Genomic DNA, 27398 nt, shown 5'->3' with positions numbered 1-27398 from the left:
CACAGTGATGTCAGTGATCACCTGATAATTGCTTCATCCTTAGCCTTTGAAGACAGGCACGTCTTAAGTACCTTGTGAAAATATTTGTAAATATCAACAATTCAACCAAACCAATAAACCCCACATCGCTGTTTAAAATACAATCTGAACAGTAGATAGAAATGGTTTCTATTGGCTGAAGGACCTAGAACCTGAGGAAACATACTTAGAGCAACTGACAAAAGGATTAAAAAAAGAGGAACATGAAAAATTGTACATTAAAAAATAAATCTGTGTGTGGTTTGAATATGGAATACACAGATGACCATTAGACAGATTCAATTGTTGCTTTTAAAAGGGATTTGGATAAATAGGATCTGACACTCAATCTTCGGTCCAACCAGTTCATGCTGACCCTAATCCCAAACTAAATTACTCCCACCTGCCTGTTCCTGGGCCAGATCCCTCCGAACCTTTCCTATTCACATATTTAGCCAAATGTCTCAAACGTTGTAACTATATCTGCATCCACCACTTCCTCTGGAAGTTCATTCCATACACAAACACTTTTCTAAGAAAAAAATAATGCCTTTCATGCCTTTCTCCTCTTACTTTAAAAATAATCCCCATAGTCTGGAAATCTTTCACCCTTGACATATGCCCATTCACCTTATCTATACCTCAGTGAAGGAAAGCAATTTGCAGTCTAATGGAAAAAGAGGCAGGAGAGTGGAATAATTAACTGCAGAAGCTAGAGGCACTAAATGGCATCCTCCTGCAACGTAATTAATCTTATCCTTCTATAACCAACACCTCCTGGACTGCAGGGAGGGTGTGAGGAAGGCCAACCAATTGCTCCATTCCTAAAACATTGGCCATTAAGTAATTCCTAGTGCTGAAAGATTTATGGGTTATATCAAATGGAAAGAAAAAGTATTTGCCGCTATGAATGAGTAAATTAGAAAAGAATATAGCTTACTCTCATTGTCTGTGATACTAGAAGTAAAGACATTTGGTGCCATGCGATGAGAAGAGCCTGGGAACAATAATTAGAAACAATGGCAAAATTGAGAGAAAGCACTTTGTATTGGTCTCACTGAATCATTTCTAGAATAGTAGAAAATGAAAAGGGCAAACAAGTGAGGGAGGAAAAAGGTCCTGGGAAATCTAACAGAACCAAAAACTCTGCAGTCTCTTTGACAGAGGCTCCCTATGTTTTAGGATTCCTGCAGAGATGCTGGATGCAATTGTTGGACCTGCCAAAATAGAGTCATAGAGATGTTCAGCATGGAAACAGACCCTTCTGTCCAATCCATCCATGCCGACCAGATATCCCAACCCAATCTAGTCCCACTGCCAGCACCCGGCCCATATCCCTCCAAAACCTTCCTATTCATATACCCAACCAAATGCCTCTTAAATGTTGCAATTGTACCAGCCTCCACCACTTTCTCTGGCAGCTCATTCCATACATGTACCACCCTCTGAAAAAGTTGCCCCTTAGGTCTCATATCTTTGCCCTCTAGTTCTGGACTCCTTGACCCCAGGGAAAAGACTTTGCCTATTGATCCTATGCATGCCCCTCAATTTTGTAAACCTCTAAGGTCACTCATCAGCCTCCGACACTGCAGGGAAAACAGCCCTAGCTTGTTCAGCCTCTCCCTGTAGCTCAGATCCTCCAACCCTGGCAACATCCTTGTAAATCTTTTCTGAACCCTTTCAAGTTTCACAACTTCTTTCTGATAGGAAGGAGTCAAACTACGTACAACAAAAGAGGAAGGGACGGAGACAGAATCAAGAAACCAGTCTAACATGTGTTTTTGGACAAATGCTGGAATCCACTGCTGAGGTAATAGCAGGGCATTAAGAGTCAACATGGTTTCGTGAAAGAGAAATCACGCTGGACTAATTTATTGGAGCTTGAGGATGTAGCAAACAGGATGGATAAGGGGAACCAGAAGATGTACTGTATTTGGGATTTCTAAAGAGCATTTGAAAATAAGTCACAGAGAAAGTTAAATACATAATGAGAGTTGGTGGCGTCAAGGCAAGAGATTCATGAAGATGGTTTACTAACTAAGGGGAAACAGAAGGTCAGGATCATTGGCCATCTTCAGATTAACAAGCCTTAACTTAATGGGATAATGTAGGGATCAGTGTAGTGAGCATCTATTTACAATCTATATTGCAAACTTGGATGAAGGGGTTGACTGCCCTGTCGCCAAATGTGTCAAACGTACAAAAGATAAGTATGAAGGCAAGTTGAGGAGAGAATACAGAGGTTGCAAAGGAATATAGATAGGTTGAGAGAATTGTATACAAACAGCCACTTCCATCTAGAAAGACAAGGGCAGCAGATACATGAAAACACCTCCCCCTGCAAGTTCCCCTCCAAGCCACTCACCATCCTGACTTGGAAATATATTGCTCTCCCTTCACTGTCACTGGGTCAAAGTCCTGAAATCCCCTTCCCATTGTGCGTCAATCTATAGCAGTTCAAGGATAGAGCTTATCATCACCTTCTCATGGGAAACTAGGGATGGGCAATAAATGCTGGCCAGCAACACTCAAACCCCAATTTTAAATCAAAAAAGTAGTTTCAAAAGAACAGCCTCCAATTTAAGACTGGAGCAGGAAGCATTTTGTCAACCAGAAAGTTGTGTCTTTAGAATTCTTTCCTCCAAGGATCAAGGTGGGAGTGAAGTGGGGAGTAATGTTTCAACATCACAAAAAACTTGCTCACAAATCTATTGGCAGGATACAGTGACACAAGGAGCAAAGTTGAAAATCAAACAATATTCCACAACCATACGCTGGGATCACCATATCACCAAAACAAGACATCAGGAATCCCCCCACTGAGACAGTGTGGAGCTCCCACTGTACAACACAGTCTTCCAGTCTAGTAAACACAACAGAGATTGTTCTGCAGAAAGCATGGCTGCTTTCCAACTCCAACCCCCAGAAGCAATTCCACAGCATTTCACTGCATCCAGCCATTCTAGGGCAGAATCACTCAACACAGGCAACTACTGATGAATCCAAATCACACAATGTTCTTCAAGTAGTCCTGTGCTGGTTCTGTGTCCCCTGATGGAATCTAACTCCAAAGCCTGTCCCCCAGTCAGATAGACAGGACATTATTTGAGAGACTGGTCCAAAGCAAACATACAAAACAAAAGCCAACTTTCAAACAATTTTGAACTGGAAACAAATCAACCTGTGAACCCAAGGTACAGAAAACTAAAATGTTCTTTTTCTTTGAAGAACAGGTGTAATACCTACAGTTAAAATTCCAGGATCATCCATAAGTTCAAAATGGAAGCAATACTGAATTATTAGTCAGGATTCACACAAATAGAATTAGACAGCAATCTGACAGGTTGAGCTCCCTGGGACTAAAATAATTGCTTCCTTCTAGTTGAGCATTTTGAACGTTGCGCATTACAACGTAAAGGGATGATTTTCAGGTTCTCTAAACAAAGCACAAGTACACTTTCTTTATAGAATTAGTTACAAGGTCGGTCTCAAATCCGGAACACTGACGTAATGGGGAGAAACATGTCAGAGAGAATTAGCACAACAGCAGCAGCGTTACATTCTGCTGACAGGAGGCAGTGAGCAATTCACATTTTGGGAACAGCAAGCCATGAGTCAGGCAGTTACAAAGTCAAATCATTTCTCGTACCTTCACACATTGAAACTTCGTCATGTGTAGTGCAGTCAGTGAGATTTTCAGATGTCTTTGCAACACAAAAGATTTCTGAAAAGAAAAAGAAAGAAGAGTCCAGTTTTGGTACTTTCCTGGGGTGTACAGATTTAAGAGATGCTCCTTCCAACACATATAAATTCAGAGTAGTGGTTATTCCAAAATAGTAATTACAGCTACTTTTCAAAATGAAAAAGAAATGCAAGAACCCTTCTGAAGTAGGGGCACTAGAATTGAAATGTTAACTGTTTTCTCTCCAAGCTGCCAGACCAGAGTTTCTTTGAACAGAAAATGTATTTGGAGCTTAAAAAAAAATTACTGCAAGAACTATAGGAGTCAGATCTGCAGCACAGAAAAAGGCCCTTTCGCATATCATGTCTGCACTGCTCACAAACAACCACCTAACTATTCTAATCACAATTCTAGCACTTGACCTGTAGTCTTGTATAGAAAGGGAAAAATGGTTCAGGAATTGGCAGTGAATATTTCATATGCCCCTTGTCAAGATATGGAGATGGGGGCTAAACACGTTTCCCAGGTTTATGACAATAGGAGATCCACTGCACTGGTTAGCTTCCAGGGAGCTGTTTACATATTGACCAATTGGCTTCCATTCCCAATTCTTCTTTCCATAAATCAGGGGCCAGGGAGGACAATGATCCAAGGGACAGAATTAGGTTGACCTTTCAAAAAAAAACAATTAAAATTTTCACTGGGCAAAATTTGTCAACCTTGCTCAATGCCCCCAAGGGAGCAGCTTAATTTTAGCACAAACCTCCCAGGATCAATGGTCTGGAAGACCTTTTGGTCAGAGAGTTTCATACTGGTCAGTAGTAGACAAGAGCCTTCTCTGGCATGGTATCTCAAAAGTTAAACAAGGGACCCAAGAATCAATGTTTTTCCCTTCTACATAGTGTGATGGGATGAGCTGCTAGAGGAAATGGTATAGACAGGTACAATTATAACATTAAGAGACATTGGGACAGTTACATGATTAGGAAAAGGTTCAGAGGGATACGGACCAAACGCAGGCAAAAGGAAAACCTGGAAGAGTTAGATTAAAGAGTCTGTTTCTGTGCCGTATGATTAACTTAAGCTGACTTTTTTTTTCTTTCAAACCATAACTGTAAATAAATTAAGACATGAACCTCAGATACAGAAAACTCAATATTCTGTATTGAGGGGGTGGAGATCCACCAGGTAGAATTCCAGAATCATCCTAAAGCTCAAAACAGAAATAAATGCTGAATCATTGTTTCACTGAATCCTGTCCAATGTAAACAGCAACCTCAGGTTACGCTCACTGGGAGTGGAATCACTTTTGTTTTAAAAAAAAGTTCAATACATCCCATTCAAAATGATCAACCAGAATCCAGAACAAAAAGGATTCTAGCTGAGCAAGTTCCATATTTCAGAGGGTCAGTAGCATTAATTCCTACATCCAGCTCCACCCGTATGCACCCTTGTCCATTCCTTTTGCTACATATAGAATTGACCACTAATGCTTTCCTGCTTGGCATCCCATTTTGCACTCTACATAAAGACAAGCTCAGACTCTATTTGAATCCTAACTCTCACCAGGTGGATACTATTCACCCATACCAGTGAGATCACTGACCCAGTGAGAGCTGACACCTCTTGGTTTTAAATTTCTTTGCCTGTTTTGCACCCTGTATTCCCATTTTGGATTCCCCTTTCATCCAGATATTTTTATTACTTATTCAATGAAGGCAGTGCTTAATAAGTTAAGCTTTCTTTGTCTTAGGACTTTATACCCAAGGTTTTCGTACCTATGTACCTTTGTACCAAAGATGGTGCCTTTTGTGGCGATATTATACACTTTCCACTGGACTGGAGTACACATTACAATAATATCCAAGGTCTGCATTTCACCAATTAGGGTTAAAAGAGACATTAACTGCTGGAGAATTTTTTTTTATATCTGGAGAAGAGAGACTCCACACTTGGAGGGTGTTATGTTGCAGTGCTAGATGCAATAACAAACAAGATTCAACCATTTAAAAAAAAAGTTATCCCAAAAACTTCGACCCCAGCTTGTTTTTTTGAGAACCGTTTACACTGTGGTCATTGAGCAATAACTGGTTTTTCTTCAGAGTCTCTTGGCAAGCTAGTGCTTTGTACAACATTGGAGCAGCAGATAGCAACTTCTGACCTGTGTGCTTAACTACATGTATAGATGCTAGATTTCATGTGTAGTGACAGTGTGCAATAGCAGATCAGTTGTTATTCTTTGTGCAAAATTTGGAACCATTATAAATACAGAGTTGGCTGCACTGCTGTTCTGGAGCAGAGAACACAATCAGCCACTTCTAATACAAACTTTGAAACAAGCTTTTTCGGACTGTGCATGCTGCAACTCAAGAAATCAAAGCTGGTAACATCGCTGCATTTGTTTACAAAAAATGTTAAGCACTAGGATTACATTACTGAACAAACAATGGTTTGCCTGTGTGCCTGCTGACTGAAAAACAAATTAGACTAAGTCAGATTTACAAAAGATCTTTCAGACATAACATTTCAGTTAACATAAAGCATTGTGTGTTAAATTCCTATAAATCAGGGGTTAACAAATATACAAATTGGCAGGGAAAGACATCAGCAACGGACAGTCGCAATTTATTATGAAGTTTGGATTTTGAAGGAACTCTCAAAAAGGACTACCTTTTCCAAACGGAGACACCTACAATTTAAAAAAAATCTGTATAGTGGTAATTTGTAACATTGTGACCAAAGGCAGAAATGACCAACCATTCTGCTCCTCCTGAAGCAAATCAAGCCAGTCTCTTCTGAAACAAGTTGAAAAATGTGTTGCTGGAAAAGCGCAGCAGGTCAGGCAGCATTGACGTTTCAGGCGTAAGCCCTTCTGAAACAACCCTTGCCATAGGATACAATACTTGCAGATTCAACTCTATTGAACCCAGGAGATGGGAGAGATACTAAATGAATATTTCATGTTGGTTTTTACTGTGGAGAAAGAAATGGAGGCTAGAGAACTCTGGGAAATAAATATTGATGTTTTGAAAACACAGTTCAGATTACAGAAAAGGAATTGCTGGAAGGGCTTAGAAAGCAAAAGGTGGATAAATCTCCAGGACCTGGTCAAGTGTTTCCCAGGACATTGTGGGAAGTTAGGGAGGAAACTGAAGGGTCTCTAGAAGAAATACTTGCTTCATCTATAACTATTGGTGAAGTGCCAGAGGACTAGCGAGTGGCTAATGTTGGCTTTTTATTTAAAGAAAGGCTGTAGGGATACGTGCGAGTCTGACATCAGTGGTGGACAGGTTGGAGGAGGGATTCTGAAAGATGGATTTCTATGTATTTGAAGAGGCAAGGATTGATTAGGGATAGGCAATATAGTTTTGTATGAGGAAAATAAGTGTGTCACAAACTTGATTGAGTTTTTAAAATGGAGTAACCAACATTGGGGGGGGGGGGGGGGGGGGGGGGGGGGGGGGCAGAGCTGTAGCCATTGTTTACTTGGACTTCAGTAAAATCTTTGACAAGGTTCCTCATGGTAGGCTAATTGTTAAAGTTAGATCACATGGGATTCAGAGAGAACTTGCCAATTGAATATAAAATTGGCTTGACAGTAAGATACAGAGGGTGTTATAGTGGAGGGTTGTTTTTCAGACTGGAGACCAGTGACCAGCAGTGTTTCATAGCAATCAGTACATGGTACACTGCTTTGACATTTTAATAAATGATTTGGATGAAAATTTAGGAGGCACGGTTCATGAATTTCTGGATAACACCAGGATTGGTGGCATAGGTGGACAGTGAAGAAGGTTATCCACAATTAGAGATCTTGATCACTGGAGTCAGTGAGCTGAGGAGTGGCAGATGGAGTTTAACTTGGATAAATGTGAGGTATTGCATTTTGGTAAAATAAACAAGGGCAGTTTATACAGTAATGGGAGGGCCCTGGGTAGTGTCGTAGAATAGAGAGACCCAGGTGTTCGGGCATCTAATTCTTTGGAAGTTGCATCACAGGTAGACAGTGGTTTAGAAGGCATTCAGCATGCTTGCCTTCATTGCTCAGACCTTTGAGTATTAGAATTGGGATGTAATGTTGTGGTTATACAGGATGTTGGTAAGGCCTCTTCCAAAGTATTGTGTACACATCTAGTCATCCTGTCATAGGAAGGATATTATTAAATTGGACAGGGTTCAGAAAAGATGTCTCCAGTTTCCTCAGTTCCCCTCCCCCCACCTTGTCTCAGTCAAATCCCTCAAACTCAGCACCGCCTTCCTAACCTGCAATCTTCTTCCTGACCTCTCCACCCCCACCCCCTCTCCAGCCTATCACCCTCACCTTGACCTCCCTCCACCTATCGCAATTCCAACGCCCCTCCCCCAAGTCCCTCCTCCCTACCTTTTATCTTAACCTGCTGGACACACTTTCCTCATTCCTGAAGAAGGGCTTATGCCCGAAAAGTCGATTCTCCTGTTCCTTGGATGCTGCCTGACCTGCTGCGCTTTTCCAGCAACACATTTTCAGTTCAGAAAAGATTTACCAGGATGTTGACAGGAACGGAGGGTTGAGTTAAAATAAAAGAGGCTGCGACTTTTTTTTCAGTGCAGCATAAGAGATTGAGGGAAGGGGTGACCTTACAAAGGCCTATGGCCTTCATGATTTTGAGGTGAATAGCATGGATCTTTTCAAAAGGTGGAGTGTTCAAACCTCAGGGCATATTTTTTAAAGGAGAGAGGAGAATATTTTTTTTAAAAAAAAAGGGAGGGCAATTTTCCTTTTTTTAAAAAAGGAAATGGTTAGTTTGCAGAATGACCTACCAGAAGAAGTGGTGGATGCAGGCACAGCTATCAAATGCATTTAATATTATAAATAGGAAAGATTTCAAGGGATATGGGCCAAAGCAGGCAGGTGGGACTAGTTTAGTTTGGGAACATGGTTAGACCAAAGGGTCTATTTCTGTGCTATATAATTCCTGCTTCATAAATTCAGTGCACGAGTAGTGAACACTGTTGGAGGTGCGCTCTCTTGATTAAAACAGGAAACTGAAGCCCTCTCCATCCTCAGAGGCACTATTTTGAAGAGTACAGGACTTGCTTTGATATCTTGGCCAATATATCCACAAAAGAACATCACATATACATTATCATGTCATTACCAATGATTGTGGGTGTCCATACAGTACAATGAACTGAAATAGTTCAAATGACAGCTTACCCTCACCTTCTCTGGGGCAACTAGGGGCAGGCAATAAATACTGGCTCAGATAGTGGCACCCATGCCCCAGGGCTGAATTTCAAAATAAAGTTATACATTGCCATTTGAGGGGTGCAAAGTGGTTCCACGATACAGGCAGATCTCAGATTGCAAACAAGTTCTGCTCGGTCCTTCATTCTTAAGACTGCTTGTTTGCAAGTTGAACACAAATATAAAGCAACCGTTCACGAGTACAGGAAATGGTCATACAGGTTTTTGAAAAATACACATCTGTATGGGATCACATACAGAAGTATGGGTGTTCCTAAGTCAGATATTCATAAATTGAAGACCCCTGTAAGACCACTGACTACAAAAGCAGGTGGGAGGTTGAGGTAGTGAACGGCTCTATGTAAATGCAACTTTTTTTTTAAAAAAAATTGAGTACTTCAAACCTGGAAGGTAATGTAGTGTTTATCCCACAAGCAATCCCTGTGCTGGAGTATATGGACTTATTTTTAAATTCGGCAAAAAATGTCCCACAAAAGAATCTACTAAATTTTACAGTGCATTAATTCAGCACTCAGTGTTACTTGGTAACAGTGATCTGATACTGGAGGATAACTAACCGATCTCAAGGTTGGATTACATGCAAGGTGATGTTACTGCAACTGAATTAGGTTCGGGCTGCTGGTGTTATAATTGAACAAACAAGGCATCAGTTTACATATTGCAAACACTTACTGTGTGTAACCAGTCACTAGAAACGGATGATACACGGTATCCACCTGTTGCAGACCTCCAGTACTAAAAAAGTGACAATCCCCTGAGTTTTAAAAGATGTTTCACAAATTACGTTTTGGAATCAAACTTTTTTTTTAAAAATGCACTTAAGCAGGAAGTTTGAACAAGGATCAATGCTGAGCAAAATTTATCCAGGACTTACTTCTTGACTGGCAGATAAAGAAAGAATGGAAATTTTCAAAAATAAAAATCAAGTATTGACACCACCATTAAAATTACAAAAACACAGGTTAGGTTAGAATGATGCCAAGAAAAGAGTTTACAAGTGGTGCTGTTTTCAGTGTTTACAAGGGTCAGCACTCAGTGGTTTGCATTGCTGCCAGGCACCCAGGTTCGATCCCACCCTCAGGTGACTGTCTTTGTGAAGTTCACACGTTATCCCCGTGTCTGCGTGGGTTTCTCCGGTTACCTCCCACAATCCAAAGGTGTGCAGGATAGGTGAATTGGCCATGGGAAATTGCCTGCAGTGTTCAGAGATGTGTAGGCTTGGAGAAATAGCCATGGGAAATGCAGGGTTACAGAGATGGCTCTGGGTGGGATGCTCTTCAGAGGGTCAGTGTGGACTCAATAGGCCGAATGGGGTTCTAAGGTTCAAGTCCTTCCCAGGACTGCAGTTTTGAGCGTAAATCAGGATCAAGGCTTTGCACTCATACATTTGCTTTCATAGAATCTCAGAATCATCCAGTACAGAAGAAATCCTTCAGTCCATCAATTCTGTACAGCCAAAGCTATGCTAAAACTACACAAGTCTCACATCCCCACGTTACCTATAGCCTCAAATGTTATGACATTACAAGTAGCTCCTCCAAGTACTTAAAGATTGTGAGGGATCCTCCCTCAACTTCCCCTCCCAGGCAGCACATTCCAGACTCCCATCACCCTCTGAGTGAAAGTATTTTCCTCAAATCTCCTCTAATCCGCCTGCCTTTCATATTAAAATTATGACTTATTAATTTTTTAAAAAAGATTTAACCTATTTTACTAAATCAACTTGTTCAGTGATGTTAATACACACCACTGGAGCAGGTCAGACTTGAACCCACAGCTCCCTGGTCCAGGGGCAGGGACACTGCGAATGCACCTCAAAAGGGCACCAAATAATTCTGACCACCTACCCTCATGGGATTTGGGCCCATACCCTCATGGGATTTGGGCCCATACCCTAGCATATTAATCTGATCCTCTGGTTCACTAACCCAGTGATATTTCTGCAATACTACAATCACACCTTAAAAAAGGTACAGGCTAGGATTTGAATCCAGGATCTCATGTTTGCTAAACAGGTTCATTAACCAACTAAGCAAAAGTGTGGACTGCAGATGCTGGAAACAAGAGTATACATCAGCGGTGCAGGGAAAGCACAGCAGGTCAGGAAACATCTAAGAAGCAGGAAAATCATTAACCAGCTAAGCACAGCATTACCATGCCTCCTCATTACTGACCCTTCAACCAATGGGAAACAGCTACTTTGACTATGCACCTTAATCCAGTCCCCCGCCCCCTCTGCTCCAAAAAGCTGATAACCCGAGCTTGTCCAGCCTCTCTTCATGGCTAGTGCCCCATCCCAGGGGACATCCTGGTGAATTTCCTTTGTAATCTTTCCAGTGCAATCCCATCCTTGCTATATAGTGCAGACATCAGACTGCTCACAGTATGTCTCAGACTTTGGTTAGGCCACGGTCTCCTTGCTCTTACAGTCTATGCTTCGACTGGTAGCAGAAAGTGTCCAGTACAGCTTCTTAAATACCCACTTAACCAGCCCCTGCCACCTTCTGGGTTTCCCAGACCATCAATCCGCTGCAAATCATCTTTAGAAGTAGATTTTACATTCAGGAGATAGATTCTTACGGCACAAAGACTTGCAAGAATTGCAGGCACTACCAGTTTTTTTTAAAAATAAAACCTTAAGCTAAGTTATCATCTCAGGAATGTGACTTGTAAGAAATTCTGGGATTTACATATTAATGAATCGAAATCTATAACCCATGCTGAAAGATGAAAGACTTAGTAGCAGTCTAGGTTTGTTCGATATATCACATCAGTTGCATGACACTGATCTTTTACTATAAAATTCTGTGTCTAAAAATCTTTCCTCACGAGCTACCTGACAAAAGAGCAGTGTTCTGAAAGCTAGTGCTTCCAAATAAACCTGTTTGTCTGTAACCTGGTGTTGTGTGATTTTTAAAGACTTTAGACAATACGGAGCAAGCTAGATGCGGAGTGTGGCCAGGGTTTGAAATGCAGCATTTGGGTAGTGGATACAGATTCACGATTTTCCTGAAGAAGGGCTTATGCCCGAAACGTCGATTCTCCTGTTCCCTGGATGCTGCCTGACCTGCTGCGAGTTTCCAGCAACACATTTTCAGCACAGATTCACGAGTAGTCTTCCAAAATATAAAGAAGTAAATTTGATAAAGACAAAGAATAAAATTCCAGGGATATGGGATTTAGAGTGGAGGGGAAACTGCCTGGATTGATCTCCAAAAGGAGCAAGTCTAGCACACAGTCACTGAGCTGAATGGCCTCCTCACATTCCATTATAATGAGACAGATGCATCATGGAATCCCACCAAAAACCCCAGATTTATGTTACTGTTGTTTATATTATTGTCAGTCAGTGCAGCCTACTGTCCTACAGCCAACGGTCACTATGACTAAACAAAAAATGTCACATATGCAAGATGGACAAATTGTTCCATCAGATCCTTCATGTTTCTGGTTTTCTCAGGCCCAGAGATCACAGGCTCTGGCAGTGCTCCTCCCTGGGACCAGAGGCTCCCATAAATGTTCCTGGCGTCTGTCCAGAGACCTCTCTGTCCCAGGCCCTATGTATATTAATCACAAAATCCCTACAGGGCAGACAGAGGCCATTCAGTCTGCACCGACCCTCAAAGAGCATCCCTACTCCCACAACTCTCCCCTTTCCCATAGCTAATCCCCATTACCTGCACATCGTTGGACACTATGGGCAATTGAGCATAGCCAATCCACCCTTAACCTACACACCTTTGGACTGTGGGAAGAAACCCATGCAAATACAATGAGAACATGCAAACTCCACACAGTCAGAGGGTGGAATTGAACCTGGGTGTCTGGTGCTGAGAAACATCAGTGCTAATCACTGAGCCACTGTGCTAACAATCTTGCTGCTTGCTCTCCCAGCTGCAGTGATTCCTAATTTTAACAGGATGGTGTGGACTCACTTGCTATTGAGAAAAAAAAAGTCCTCACAACCCAAAGGGGCTTCGTAGCAATGACTCCCTTGGAGATTGTGACCCCAAAAGATTTGGCTGGTGACCCAGAGTGGGGGTCATGACCCACAGTTTGGGACATCCTGCCCCATCGTTTAACAACAGTGGTACAATAGGATACCACAGCATAATTTTTTTATCCATAAAGCCACATCCTCTGGTGGAAAAGGCAGCACAATTCACTGCAAATGCTTTGGCTAAAACATCATAGACAGCAGTGTACATATTCTGACTCTACCAAAGTAGCATTGCCTTACGGATGAATGTAAACTTCAAGGTTGGTTATTTTGCTACACTGATCCAGGATGCTTTGTAAAGTCAACCATAGGAAACAGAATTTAGGAGTAGGGTGAAGGGAGCATCTGACACACTTGCCTTCATTGGTCAGAATACAGAGTATAGACATTGGGATGTCATGTTGCAGCTGTACAGGACATTGGTTAGGCTAATTTTAGAATGCTGCCTCAGTTCTGGTCACCTTGCTATAGGAAGGATGTTGTGAAACTTGAAAGGGTGCAGGAAACACAATGACAAGGATGTTGCCAAGACTAGAGGATAAGTTATAGGGAGTGGCTGAATAGGCTGGGGCTTTCTTCCCCTCGATGGAGGCTGAGGGGTGACATATAGAGGTTTATAAAACCATGAAGGGCATGGATAGGATAAATAGACAAAAGCATTTTGACCCAGAGAAGGGGAGTCCAAACCAAGAGGCCATAGGTTGAATAGGGGAAAGAAATGAAAAGAAGAGAGACCTCGGGGTCAACTTTGTCATGTAGAGGATGGTGCGTGTATGCAATGAGCTGACAGAGGAAGTGGTGGAGGTTGGTACAATTACAACATTTAAAAGGCACCTGGGTGTGTATATGAATAGGAAGGGTTTAGAGGAATATGGGCCAAGTGCTGGCAAATAGGACTAGATTAATTTAGGATATCTGGTCAGCATAGACAAGTTGGACCAAACAGTCTATTTCCATACTGCATGACAATGACTCTAGGATTAGACCACTCACGCCATTCAATGAGATTATGGCTGATCTAGTCGCAGTTACCACCCAACATTCCTATTTACCCACCACCATAACCCATCACTCAAATCTCCAGCAAAAAAATCTAACTTAACCTCGAGAAAAGTCAATGACTCAGCCTCCACTGCTTTCAGGGAATAACAGGCCAATAATCTTGAGCAACAATTCTCATCTCAGTCTTAAAAGCAAGACCTTATTCTTGAGCCAAGTCCTAATTCTAGTCTCTCATACAAGATCCTCTGAGAATCAGCCTTATCAAATCCACTCAAGATCTTCAATGCTTCAGTAAGACCCCTGCCTGTTCTTCCAAACAGCAAAAGGCCCAAACTGTTCAACCTTTCTTCACAAGACAAGTCCTTCATTCCAGGATGGAGTCAAGTGAACGATATAAAATACAGAATAGTAATCGCTCAATGCTGTTGGTTAATTTAATACCTGGGATCTTCATGGACCGAAATGGTTTCTAAAAAAAGAGATTAAAAAAAATTTTAAAATGGCCAAATTCCATGAAACCAACATGCATTAGACAACAGTCTAAAGGAAAGTGCGTTTAAAAAAAAAGCCCCCCTCGTCACATTTGATTTATCTCATTGGGAAATGGGCTGAAATGATCAAACCGGAGCAATAACGTCAATAGCTATGGAATATAGAGGCAAGCTGTTTCAACAATTGTTTTTCATTGACGAGAGGAGATAGATTGAAGAATGCAAAATTGAACTCAGTTAAAACAGGCTCCCAGGAGGAAAATGGATTTGATTTTAATCAGCAAGATCTCAGGCACAACTGCAATTTTTCCAATGCCAGAAGCAATAAAAATTATTGAAGCAATAAAATTTACTTCTTCCCCAGTATGACACCAGAAAATGCAGCAAACAGATGGTGTTTCAATAGCTAGTGCACCAGACCTCTGACAAAAGAAAACATCACAATTTGATATGACAGCACTTTGGGTACAGTGCAGGGTGTAAGACATGACTTTGATATGATTATTCTTCATCTTACCCCGAGACAGAGACACTGGAGGAATCCAGTAAAATTCCCTCCTTGTAAATACAATGAAATTTCAATACTTTGGTATTTAGGAAGTTTACCTTTTATTAGGCCATAATACACAGGAGCAGAATTAGGCCACTTGGCCCATCAAGTCCACTTCACTGTTCAATCATGGCTGAAAGATATTTCTCACCCCCATTTTCCTGCCTTCTCCCTGTAATACTTATTGCACTTACCAAACAAGAACTGATCTCTGCCTTATGTACACTCATGACTTGACCACCATAGCCTTCTCCAGCAAAGAGTTCTGCGATTAATCAGTCGCTGACCAAAGAAATTTCTCTTCATCTCCGTTATAAACGGTTGTCCCTTCCGTCTGCTGTGCCCTCAGGTCCAAATCTCACCTATTAGTGGTAACATCTCCTTCATGTTGGCTCTATCTAGGCCTCTCAAGGTTCTGTAAGTTTCAATTTAATCCAATCTCTTATCCTTCAGAACTCCAAGTACAGACCCGGAGTCCTCAACCGCTCCTCATGCCAAGCCTTTCAGCCCCAGGGTCATTCTTGCAAACCAACTCTGGACCCTCTCCAATGCCAGCACCTCCCCTCTTTATATAGAGAGGGTCCAAACATGCTCACAATATTCCAATGTGGCCTGATCAGAGCCTTATACAGCCTCTGCAATACTCCTCTGCTCTTGTACACTAGCCCTCTTGGAAAAGAAATGAATGCTAACACTATTTTCCTTCTGACTGCCAAATAAACATGCACGTTAGCCGTAAGGTTATCCTGAACTAGAACGCCTAAGTTCCTTTGTGTGTTTTAGATTCGGTAGCCTTCACCAGTTTCAATAATAATTTATGCCTCCTCTCTTCCGACCAAAGTGCATAACCTCACACTTTCCCACGTTGGGCAAAGAACAGACAGATGAAACTGTCTCTAGCCTGTCCAAGTCTTTCTGCAGCCTGCCCACTTCCTCAACACTATCTGTCCTGGTCTCATCTACAAACTTAGCAATAATGCTCTCAACCCCTTTGTCCAAATTGTTAACGTATAATGTGAATACGTGTGGTCCCAACGCTGATGCCTGTGGAGCTCTACTACTCACCAGCTGCCATCCTGCATCCTGAAAAAAAACCCTTTATCCCCACTCTCTGCCTTCTGTCAGTCAGCCAGTCAATCCACTATCCATGCCAATATCTTGCCCCTCTAACACCATGGACTTTTATCTTATTCAGTAGCCTCCTGTGCAGCACCTTGTCAAAGGCCTTCTAGAAATCCAAACAGGTCACATCCACGGGCTCTCCCTTGTCTAACTTGCTGATTACCTCCTCAAAATATAATGATTTATGAGGGAACGGTCATGCCTGGCAAAACCTTGCTGAGTCAGCCGTATTTTACCACACTAAGTACTCCACAATTTCATCCTTAATAATGGTCTCTAAAATCTTATCGACAAAAAAGGTCAGGCTAACTAGCCTATGGCTTTGTCTTCTGCTTCCCTCCCTTTTTAAAGCAAGTTATTTCATTGGCCATTTTCCAGTCCTCTGGGACCCTCCCTGACAACAGTAATTCCTGCAAGAACACTATGTCTCTACAATCTCTTCAGCTATCTCCTTCAGAACTCTGGGGTGGAGTCCATCTGGTTTGAGTGATTTATCCACTTTCAAATCTTTCAGCTTTCCCAGCAGCTTCTCCTTAAATAAAGGCCACTGTACTCATCTCTGACCCCTGACACTCTCAAAGTTCTGATATGCTGCTGGTGTCTTCCACCATGAAGACTGATGCAAAATATCCATTTAGTTCCTTTGCCATTCCTTTGTTCTCCAGCCTCATTTTCCAGTGGTTCCATTTTTACTTCTCCTATTCTCAAGAGAAGTTATTATTTCTGTGGTTTGGAGTATAGAGGTGATTTGAATCCAGTAGCTCAAGTTTATCAGTGGTTTTTATTTGAAGGCTGTGCTCTGTTCTGTCACAATATCAGATTGGTGATAAAAAGCAAGGTAGGAAGGTAAATCATAAAATCTACGCAGCATCTGATCCTTATGAACAGTTTTTAGTTGAATAAAAGTTTTAAAAGCCATGTTAAGAAAATCAAATTTTGCAACTAAGTCCATATATTCTTGCATCTTCAACAGTCCGACAGGATGAAGATGAAAATAAAAATAAAAAGACCATCACTTTTGCAATATTATCAGACAATTATAAATTCTCTCTAACTATAGTAAAGCCTTTAGTGGATAGGAAACTGCAGTAACTCTAAATTAATGTATCACAGAAACTGCTAGGAAACACCAGTCTATCACTTCAGTGATTGCAAGTGGGAATTTTATGGCTTTAAATACAAATATTGCTCATTAAATCAAACTAAGTATGCACTTTTCATGTTTGCACATATAGGGTTTCAGAATCAGGAAAGTGAAAAATAGCTTTCTTTCCCTCCTAATGGAGAGAAGTTTTCTCTGGGTCATTGGACTGTGGCCAATTGCCCATTTATCACCCAACAACTCAAAAGGTGATCAGCTGCACTGTATGAGCCATAAAGATCAGAAGTCTACTGAAGTAGTGAGGAACTCATGAATCAGATAGTACAGCTCAAGTACTCCAGACAAAAGTTAGAAGCCAGTTAACAAATGATTTAGTGGCATACCGTACCCAGCAATTTTGCAAACTCAGCACTGTACCAAACTAAAATTGGAATCTGATGTGCTCCATTACTCACTCAAAGTTCTATTAAATATTTAAGTTACTCGCTTACCTAGGCAACCTGCAACGAGTTGCAAAGAGCTCTTCTCTGGAAAGAGGTTATATAGTCAGGAGTCATAATCTAGATGCATTAGCCACATTCATAAAACATAGAACAGTACAGCACAAAACAGGCCCTTTGGCCCACAATGTTGTGCCGAGATTTAATCCTCATGTCGAATATAATAACTTAACCAACGCACTCCCTCAACTCACTGCTGTCCATGTGCATGTCCAGCAGTTGCTTAAATGTCCCCAATGACTTTGCTTCCACCACAACTCTCTGCCAGCATTATTCAGTCACCAACACAGGGACAGGACTAAGTAGTTCAGCCCTGTTCCCCTCAGCACCTCCATCCCAGCCTCGATGCCTGTACCATCATTCAATTGAGATCACAGTTAACCAGTGACCAAAGTGCTCATCTCCATTTGTTTCATAGCCCTTAATCTCTCTGGTTAAGGGAAACTCATTAACCTTGGGTTAAACAATTAACAACTGATCTAGTATCAACTGCCACTTGGAGAGTTCCAAACTATTAACCCTTAGGTTTAGAACTGTTTTCCCATTTTACTTCTGAAAAAAAAGTCTAACTCCAATCAAAGTTTCTGTTTCCAGGCCGTATAACTAATCTTTAGAACCTCACCAACAACACCCCCCTCCTTCCCCACCATTAGAAATTGTTTCTCTCCAGCTACCCAGTCTTTTTCTCCTTAATATATTGAAAACTCTAATAAAAATACCATTAAAGTTTAATTCCAGAGAGATTCAGAATGCTTAGTCTCTCTCTTAGATTAACACAAAGTCCATGTTTCATTACAAATCTACACTGTGCTCCCTCCAAGGGCAAAATATCATCCCCAAGTGTATAGTGCCGAGAACTAGAATTTTTGACACGTTACTCTGTGGTGGTGTCTGTGGTTCAGTTAGCAGCGCACTCACCTCAACCACAAAGATTCCCACTCCAGAAGTGGAGCACAGAACAATAAGGCTAGCACTCCAGTGCAGTACTGAAGAAGTGCTATATTGTGGAGGAAGCTGTTGGCTGAGATATTAAATAGAGGTTCCATATTCCCCCTCAGGTGGGTGTAGAAAGTTATCCCATGGCACTATATTGAAGAGCAGGGGTGTTATCTCCAGTGTGTCGGTGAATATTTATCCCTTGATCAACATCACAAACAGATTTCCCAGTCATTACCATGCTCTTGTTTGTGGGAGTTTGCTGTACATAAATTAGCAGGTGCGTTTTCTACATTAAAGTACTGACATGTCGCCATTGTTGTATTGGCTTTAGTGTCCTTTAGGATGTGTGATGGTTGCGAGAAACTTCATTGGAACAGAAAATATCATAAAGGGTTGAAGGAGAGCAAAATCAAAACCCATCACTTTTAGGAAATAATTAAAAATGTCAAATATTTATAGGGAGGAGGGAGAGATACACAGCAGTGAAATAAAAGCAAAATACTGTGGATGCTGGAAATCGAAAATAAAAATTGGAGAAACTCAGCAGGTCTGGCAGCATCTGTGAAGACAGAAAAATAGAGTCCAATAATCCTCTTCTGAAGAAGAGGAGTGAATCTGCAAGGGTCCAAAGTTAGAAAAGTAGTTGTAGAAATAGTGGCTTTTATTCAGGTGAACAAAAACAAAACAGATAACAAAAGGATCCTGTTTACATTGGATCAACTGCGATCAATATCTATTGTTTCCAAATCTCGATCAAGAATGATCATTTTTCAATTCTACACCTGCTAAACCTCATCAACCAGTAGGAAGTTACAAGATGATTGACACAGTTTGAGATCAGTATCTGGGAACAAAGCATGCTGAGCTCTATATTCAGAGAGATGCAGCCAACAGCTGATGTCATCTCAAGCAACCACCTGAGCCAAGACACCGAGTGTCCCCAGGTAAAAGGCAGCACTATAATTAAAAACTGCTTGACAGACCAGTGATGTTTGCCTTATATTTGATGATACAAACAGAGAGGGAAGCTTTTCCCCCCCGTAGAGAATTCTCCCTATTAAAATAACCAAAGCAAATTGCGTGGCAGGGTCATGCATTAACAAATCAGATAGGTTGAGAAGTGAACAATGGTACTCAATGAGGTCATAGAAAAAGCAGCTGACCACCCTCCTCACCTGCCTTACACTACCAACTATAATCTGAACATTTCAACCACAATAATTATCACAGCAGCATTTAATTTGGGAGGTACGTAGTTGGTAAACACCCACTAAGGTTGCCTTGGAGCTCTGACTACACCTGTAGGCTCCAAAACCATTTTGTGCCCCTCCAGAACAAGAACTTGATGTTGGTCATGCCGCTGAATTGAAGAGTTTGAATATCTTTCCATCTTTGAGATGGAATATTGGGAAACAGCCTTTCTATAAAGAATTAGCAACGAACAAGACTGCTCCAGGCCAGTGTGTAAGGATTATGTACAAAGCACTTACCTGACTTACATTGTGCCCACACGCAGTCTGTTAGGTTCAGCGAAGTATCACCAGTGATACAAAGTTCACATGTCTCCAACTCCGCACATTCTAAATGAGAAACAAACCAAAAAGAAACAAACAAGTCTAATGCAATTATTTAAAAAACGGTTAATGTTCAGCTCATTGGTATTAACACCCTTGTACTGCCCTGTGTAAACCAAATGCACTTTGGACGACAATACTTCTTTGCCTGTTTATCAGAGGGGAGTTTAACTCCATGATAAATATGAACTCCAATAGGTGAATTATTGCAGACTGACCCAATAAACTCCGGGTACATCGCAGTCAGTAAAATCATACCAGCTGACAAACATCCCATCAGAAGAACCAACATCAACACAACTTAAGTCATTAAGATAAAATTGCCTCTCATACGGACTTCTCAGTCCTTGGCCTCTTGCTCTGTTTCAAGGAAGAGCAACACAAGGGACAGAACCTCATTTTCTGACACTTAGACTCCCACCCAATTTCAGATCTTAACTTAATCTGCATCAGCACTACAATTATTGACAACAGGAGTCATTACCATTTACAGTTCTTCTAGACCCAGTTTTGGTCTATTGGTCCCATTGGAATCATTATACTGAAGAGGTCCTTTAGCCCATCAAAAATGTACCACCTACACTAGTCCCACTTTCCTACATTAGGCCTATGTTCTTGAATGTTATGACACTAACGTTTTTAGAAGGTTTGAGGTTTCCCACCTCAACTCCTCTCCCAGACCCCCACCGCTCTCCAGAACGTCTCTCCTCCAAACCTCCTGCCTTTCACTCAAAGCTCCCCTCCTTTGTTCTTGATCCTTTCGAAAGCAGCTGTTGCCCTTAGCCATACATCATCGCAAGGCAGTTATTCCTTTAACAATTCAACCTCTTCTGCCTTCACCCAATCTCCTGGTAGCTATACAAATTCTTCTCCAGATAGTGTAGCAATCCCCTTTTGAATGCCTCGATTGAAACTACAGCACCACAGAACAGAAAGCACGGAGTTCACTTTCATTTTTGACACTTCACCTTTTATAAATCTAAAAGTATTTTCTGTTTTTAAATTTTGCTGTTAAGATATTTGCCTTACTTGCTTTGCTGCCTTAAGGTCATGTCAATCCTGAGTGTCCGTAAAACTACTGAATGTATTATGATCTAAAGCTTCCTTTTACCCATCTTTCAAATTCTGAATCATTGGAAGCAGTTTCATCTCTCTCTCTGCTGGGAGTGGGTTTAAAAAAAAAACAAATCTCTGCCATAAAATGGCTCACAGCCCAGCTATGTTTTTCAAAAAAAAAAATCCTGTCTCTCAGCACCTGCTAGAGAACGGGGTCACATCAGGGAGAGTCTTCTGTACTGTGGTGAGTGAGCAATTTCAACATCAACATTTACTAACCATAAGTTTAAAGATGACTAAACTAAGCCAGTGGGGCTGGACCCTGCACTTTCACAGTCCATGACGCTACAAGCAAAAAACAAAATATCCAAACTAAAAGAAACAACAAAACAAAAAAAAAAAAAAATCACTAGCACCATTGGACTCACTCCAAACGGTCAGACACAGGGTTCCTGCACATTGGGAATTTTACTATTCAAATTAGACACTTAATATAGAATAAACGTGAAAGCAGTTTAAATATTCCATTTCGTACCCAGTGCTGCCAACAATATAGGGCAAGTTTTCCCTCTTAGAATTCAGAACCCGGATATCAGGATGAAAGAAGGGTCAGAGATGCACAAAGCAAGGGGAACGATCGCTCGACTATCATTTTCTCTGAATTGGAGTGAAAGGCCGGAGGGTGGACTAACATATTATTAAATCCAGTGGGAGCCTCCAACATCTGAGGAGTCGAAGAGTGTGGCACTAGAAAAGCACAGCCAGCCAGGCAGCATCCGACGAGCAGAATCGGCATTTCGGGCATACGTCTTTCATCAGGAAAGAGACCGTGAGGCGAAGGGATGGAGAGATAAATGGCAGGGGGTGGGGGTGGGAGGAGAAATGAAGAAGGTAGCTGAGAGCTCAATGGGTAGATGAAGGGGAGATAAGTAGGTGATAGGTCGGGGGGTGGGGGCGGAGTAGATAGGTGGGAAGGGAGGTGGACAGGTAGGATCATTTCTGCCTCAGGACATGGTTGAAGCACTTTCTCCAACACCTGAGGAGGAGATAGCCTTTCCAGGTAAGGGGGACAAGCACACAACCCTCCCCCCATCACGATTAGCCACATCACCTCCCCAAATTATCAAATTTGAAGATCACAGCTTTTCCCTTTAGCAACTCAGCCTTAATATGGAGAAAGAATCTCTCGCCCACAATAGATATGGGACTTCTCTTTCTTTTCTCCCCCCACCTCCACCCCCTCCCCAACCAATCCCACCTCCAGGAGAACAGTCCAGCATTCTCTTCCTCAGAACTCAAACTTAAAACATTCATTGTTTCTCTCTGTCTCTCTCCAGCCACAGATGTTGCCAGACTTGCCGAGTGTCAGAATACTGAACGGTCTGGACAGAGCGGATGTTAAGAAGATGTTTCCATTGGTAGGAGAGATAAGGGCCTAAAGGCACAGCCTTAGAGTAAAGGGAAGACCTTTTAGAACAGAGATAAAGAGAAATGTCTTTAGCCAGAGAGAGTTGAGTCTATAGAATTCACTGCCACAGAAGGCTGTGGAGGCCACGTCATTGAATATATTTGAGAGAGAGATGGACAAGTTCTTGATTGCCAATGGGATCAAAGGTTACAGGGAGAAAGCAGGAAAATGGGGTTTAAAAAAAAATTGGCAGCCATGATTGAATGGCAGAGTGGGCTGAATGGCCTAATTTCTGCTCCTATGTTTTAGATTAGATTACTTACAGTGTGGAAACAGGCCCTTCGGCCCAACAAGTCCACACCGACCTGCCGAAGCGCACCCACCCAGACCCATTCCCCTACATATATCCCTGCACCTAACACTACGGGCAATTTAGCATGGCCAATTCACCTAACCTGCACATCTTTTGGACTGTGGGAGGAAACCAGAGCACCCGGAGGAAACGCACGCAGACACGGGGAGAATATGCAAACTCCACACAGTGAGTCGCCTGAGGCAGGAATTGAACACGGGTCTCTGGCGCTATGAGGCAGCAGTGCTAACCACTGTGCCACCATGCCGCCCACTATGTCTTATGTCTTCAGTCCCTTTGAAGATATTATTGTTTTATTCATTCAAGAATCCTATGCATGTGTGACTAGGCCAGCATTTATTACCATCACCAAATTCCCCTCAAAGGAGGTGGTGATGAGCTACTTTCTAGAACCACTACAGTCCATCGTGTGTCGGTACACCCACAGTGCCATTAAAAGGTGGGAGCTCCAGGATTATGACTCAGTGACATTCAGATCACCACAAGGGAGTGAGAAACTAATCTTGTTGTGCTGAGCATCTCATCCCACATCATGCCAAAAACAAACAACTGAACACTCACTTCACTAAAAAGTGTTCAAAAGGCCAATGACTGCACCTTAACCAGACTGAAATACAGGACTAACCAATTCATAATGTTAGCTATATAGTGTGTGTCAGTAAAAAATGATAATTGCTCCTTTACAGTCAGTAGGACTGTGAGCTTTGAAGGGAAATTAATTGAGCTGAGCATTGAACTGGTCAATTCCATACAATACACTAAATGGACAGGCAAGCTTTTAAATAGAGTCATAGAGATGTACAGCACGGAAACAGACCCTTCAGTCCAACTTGCCCATGCTGACCAGATATGGTAAATTAATCTAGTCCCATTTGCCAGCATTTGGCCCATATCCCTCTAAACAAGTGTGACACAGATTCAAATCAATGTCATCTGACAGAAACCAATGTCCCTTTAATGGCATTAGTTAGATGACCAAATAAGTGATCCAATTAAACTAAAAAATGACTAAAATAAAAACCGTGACTCAGTGAATAGGATGCTTTTCCAGGTTAGAATCGGAGGGTTCAAAAATCACTCAACCACAGAATCCAAGTTGAACTTCAGGGCAGTACTGAAAGAGTGCCACAATTCAGATGAGACATTAAATAATGTCCATGCATCGACACAAGAGATCCCATGACACTGAGGAAAAAGAGGGGTTCTCCCTGGTGTTGTAACCATCACATAATCCCTCACTTGACACGATTGAAGCAGATTAACTGGTAACTTTAAAATATATTCTTGTTAAACAGCCTGGTCAAAGCAAACAGAAACCTTATTAAGGCACTGACTTCAACCAGTCAGAGTGCTGCAGGAGAGGTGGTAAGATCATGGCATTACATAACATCCTTTTAGTCATGTGTACTATCATTAGCACATTAGTCAGACTTAACCCCTTATCGTACAAGTTTCAGTGGGAGTTTCCTGTGCAGACATTCCATATTTTCCACATTACTGCAGCAGCTACCCTTCAAAACATATTTCTTGGGCAGCAGAGCACTCGGGGGTATCCTGAGTTGAAGGGTACTATACAAATAGCAGTTTTTACTGCTGACTCAGACAATTCTATGCTGCCCATCTTTCAATGAAACACTGAAAATTAACCTGCCACTGACGTCAGGTTGAAATTGAAGTGGTCAAATAGCACAAGTGTGTCACAATTCCTCTCAAAGTTCAACAGGACTAGATCACCTATATCTTCTTTCACTGTTGTGTTTTAACTATAATAAAAAGGGTTCTGTTCATTATTTTGGCAGTTTTGTTGATGTATTCAAACCCCAATCAATCAAAAAAAGGTAAAAAAAGGGTAAAAATTCCAACCCTTTAGTTGTCCAAGCTGAAATGGAAGCAACTACATCTACAGCAGCCCTAAATCCAAAAGAAGCAGTGAATGAAATGCAAAATCCTCAATGCATCCTGGAGGCTTGTACAGACAAAGGAGTGGATTTCATCTGTTAGCTAACTCCCCCCATTTTGAGCAAAAAAATGAGAAATGTTCAGAAGTAGATCAGCAATCTCAGGTCAGCAGGACTTGGGCAAAAAGGAGTCTCAGAAAGTCTGTCCCATGCAGAAACTGCTTGATGATGCGTGTAGGCTCTTCCTGTTTTAAACAGAATTTTAAAAAAGGGTGAAGCAACTAAGAGAGCTTTTTTATTCAGTATTTGAATCCTTCAGCTGCTTTATTCAGTATCTGATGGATTCAGATTGACCGTTGGAAATCTCCACTTGGGGATCTGTCTCATTCACTCAGAGCAGAACATACTCAATTAAAGGAGGTTGATCGAATGTTGGTTAAGGTAACAAAAGGATGGGGGTGGTTGGTGAAGACATAAATTTCTGCCATTCTTTAATCCAAAAAGGGCTTGAAGCACTGGAGATCTAGGTGTCACAAATGGTATTTTATCTAAATGTTCCAGGTCCCAAGCTCATACAGAAACATCCTATACAGTTGTTGACTCAGTAATAGGAGAACTTTGACCATGGTAGACAGAATAATCCCCAACTCAGTGAGGATTAGTAAGCACCAATATTGTTGTAATTTAAAATATGCATAAGCAATACTTAATACATTTTACCTGCAGAAACAATTTAGAAGTTTTCAAACTTACATCAGATTTGAATATTGCAATATGGAGGGTCTGCTTGTCTTTATCCTTCTGTCAGGTTGTTGTTATATAAAAAAAAGTCAGTTGAAACACCAATTGACATTCTGCAAAGCCCAGCATCTTTTTTTTTTAAAAAAAACAAGATATTCAGTCACTTTGTGCTGTTTACTTGTACACTTCAGCATCAGTATTACTCATCAGGGCAAATACTAGCAGGCTGCTAGGATATTTAATTGACCTGAATATTAAATATTCAAAACTACCAGACAGCAGTCAACATAGAAAGGAGATGAGAGTTTGTGTTTTAAATTCCCAAGTGCAAAATGACATTACCTTAACACTGGAGGCAGTACCAGCAAAACAATGGAAAATTCCACCTTCACTGCAAACCTCTCCCACAGAGGATTTAAATTGTAGTCAAACTGCAACCGCGTTACTGAAATGTTCACTGGACACTTGCATCAAACCACTGGTACCTAGGTATTTGTACACACACGCTGCAATAATTTATAACAAAAACAAACAACCGTTATCGCTGCCATTCACCCCAACTGCCCCAGTTAGAAGAGGCAAGAGTACGAGAAACGCAAATGCAGCAACCAGCTCCACTCAAGAAGTTCGCCGGCCTCACGGGCTTATTAAAAATAAAAATTCCACGTTAGCGCCGGGACCTGCGGGGCCAGTACCTGCTGCCTGTCCCCCACAAACTCCAGACAGTAGCGCCAGCAGCGAAATTCCTGCCGCAATCTCTGCCCACTTCATCTTCTGAAATCTGAGTGGGAGTTGTTGGGGGGGGGGGGGAAAACACAGCTTGCAAATGACAGGGGAGGGTGGGGTGGAATTAAAAAGTTATAAACACTGAACAGCGGCAACAAATAAGGAAGGGGGAGTGAAAGCAGAGAGGCTGTGAAGTTTCCCAGCGAGGCAAGAAGCTGCGATGCTGCAGGAAATTCACCGGGAGACCACGTGAGCGAAATGTATCCGAGCGCCTGTAACAAGTTATTAAAGGGACAGGTCACATGACCGCCCCTCATCACATTTCACACAAAAGTGATGCCAGTCTCTGTTTACCTGACAACCAGCACTCTGGAGACTCTGCCTATAGTCATTATTTTTATTATATATATATATAGTCTGGTGTCACACTGGAAGGAAAAAGCACACATTTATAAAATAGGAGCCAAAACAGAAATTGCTGGAAAACCCCAGCAGGTCTGCCTCAGCAGCAATTTCTGTTTTTGTTTCTGATTTACAGCATCCGCAGTTTTAATTGTAAAATAAAGGCCTAACAAAACCCCTCCTATAACAGGTGGTAAAGTGGCTAGCAGTGATGAGCACTGCTGCCTCACAGTGCCCGGGACCTGGGTTGATACCAGCCTCGGGCGACTGTCTGTGTAGAGTTTGTACATTCTCCCCATGTCTGTGTGGGTGCTCTGGGTGCTCCGGTTTCCTCCCACAGTCCAAAGATGTGCAGGTCAAGTGAATTACCCATGCTACATTGCCCATAGTGTTCAAGGAGGTGTAGGTTAGGGGCATTATTCAGGGGTGAGTTGAAACTTTATTGCTGGAACAGCACAGCAGGTCAGGCAGCATCCAGGGAACAGGAGATTCGACGTTTCGGGCACAGGCACATTTCCTGAAGAAGGGCCTGTGCCCGAAACGTCGAATCTCCTGTTCCCTGGATG

At 41.8% G+C, this 27398-nt stretch overlaps 1 protein-coding gene across 6 annotated transcripts in view; it reads right to left on the bottom strand.

The window, feature by feature from the left end:
• Positions 1-26658, bottom strand: part of cd164l2 (CD164 sialomucin-like 2) — a 48639-nt gene extending 21981 nt beyond the window's left edge. For 3 of the 6 annotated variants that reach the window (XM_087976696.1, XM_043717245.2, XM_087976697.1), the window contains exons 1-4: positions 26400-26658; positions 20145-20234; positions 3668-3742; positions 959-1015 (exon numbers count right to left, since the gene is read on the bottom strand). In XM_087976696.1, coding sequence (XP_087832822.1) covers positions 959-1015; positions 3668-3742; positions 20145-20234; positions 26400-26475 — 298 coding nt within the window. In that variant the 5' untranslated portion in view covers positions 26476-26658. The remainder of the gene's footprint in view (positions 1-958; positions 1016-3667; positions 3743-20144; positions 20235-26399) is intronic. The other 3 variants (XM_087976698.1, XM_087976699.1, XM_087976700.1) reach the window with 1 other exon arrangement.
• Positions 26659-27398: the final 740 nt, after the last annotated feature.

Source organism: Chiloscyllium plagiosum, unplaced genomic scaffold, assembly GCF_037043375.1.
Source record: "Chiloscyllium plagiosum isolate Xiang-an unplaced genomic scaffold, Cpla_swu_hap1 HiC_scaffold_30, whole genome shotgun sequence".
NCBI lineage: Eukaryota > Metazoa > Chordata > Chondrichthyes > Orectolobiformes > Hemiscylliidae > Chiloscyllium > Chiloscyllium plagiosum.
This window is presented reverse-complemented; position numbering and strand designations above follow the sequence as displayed.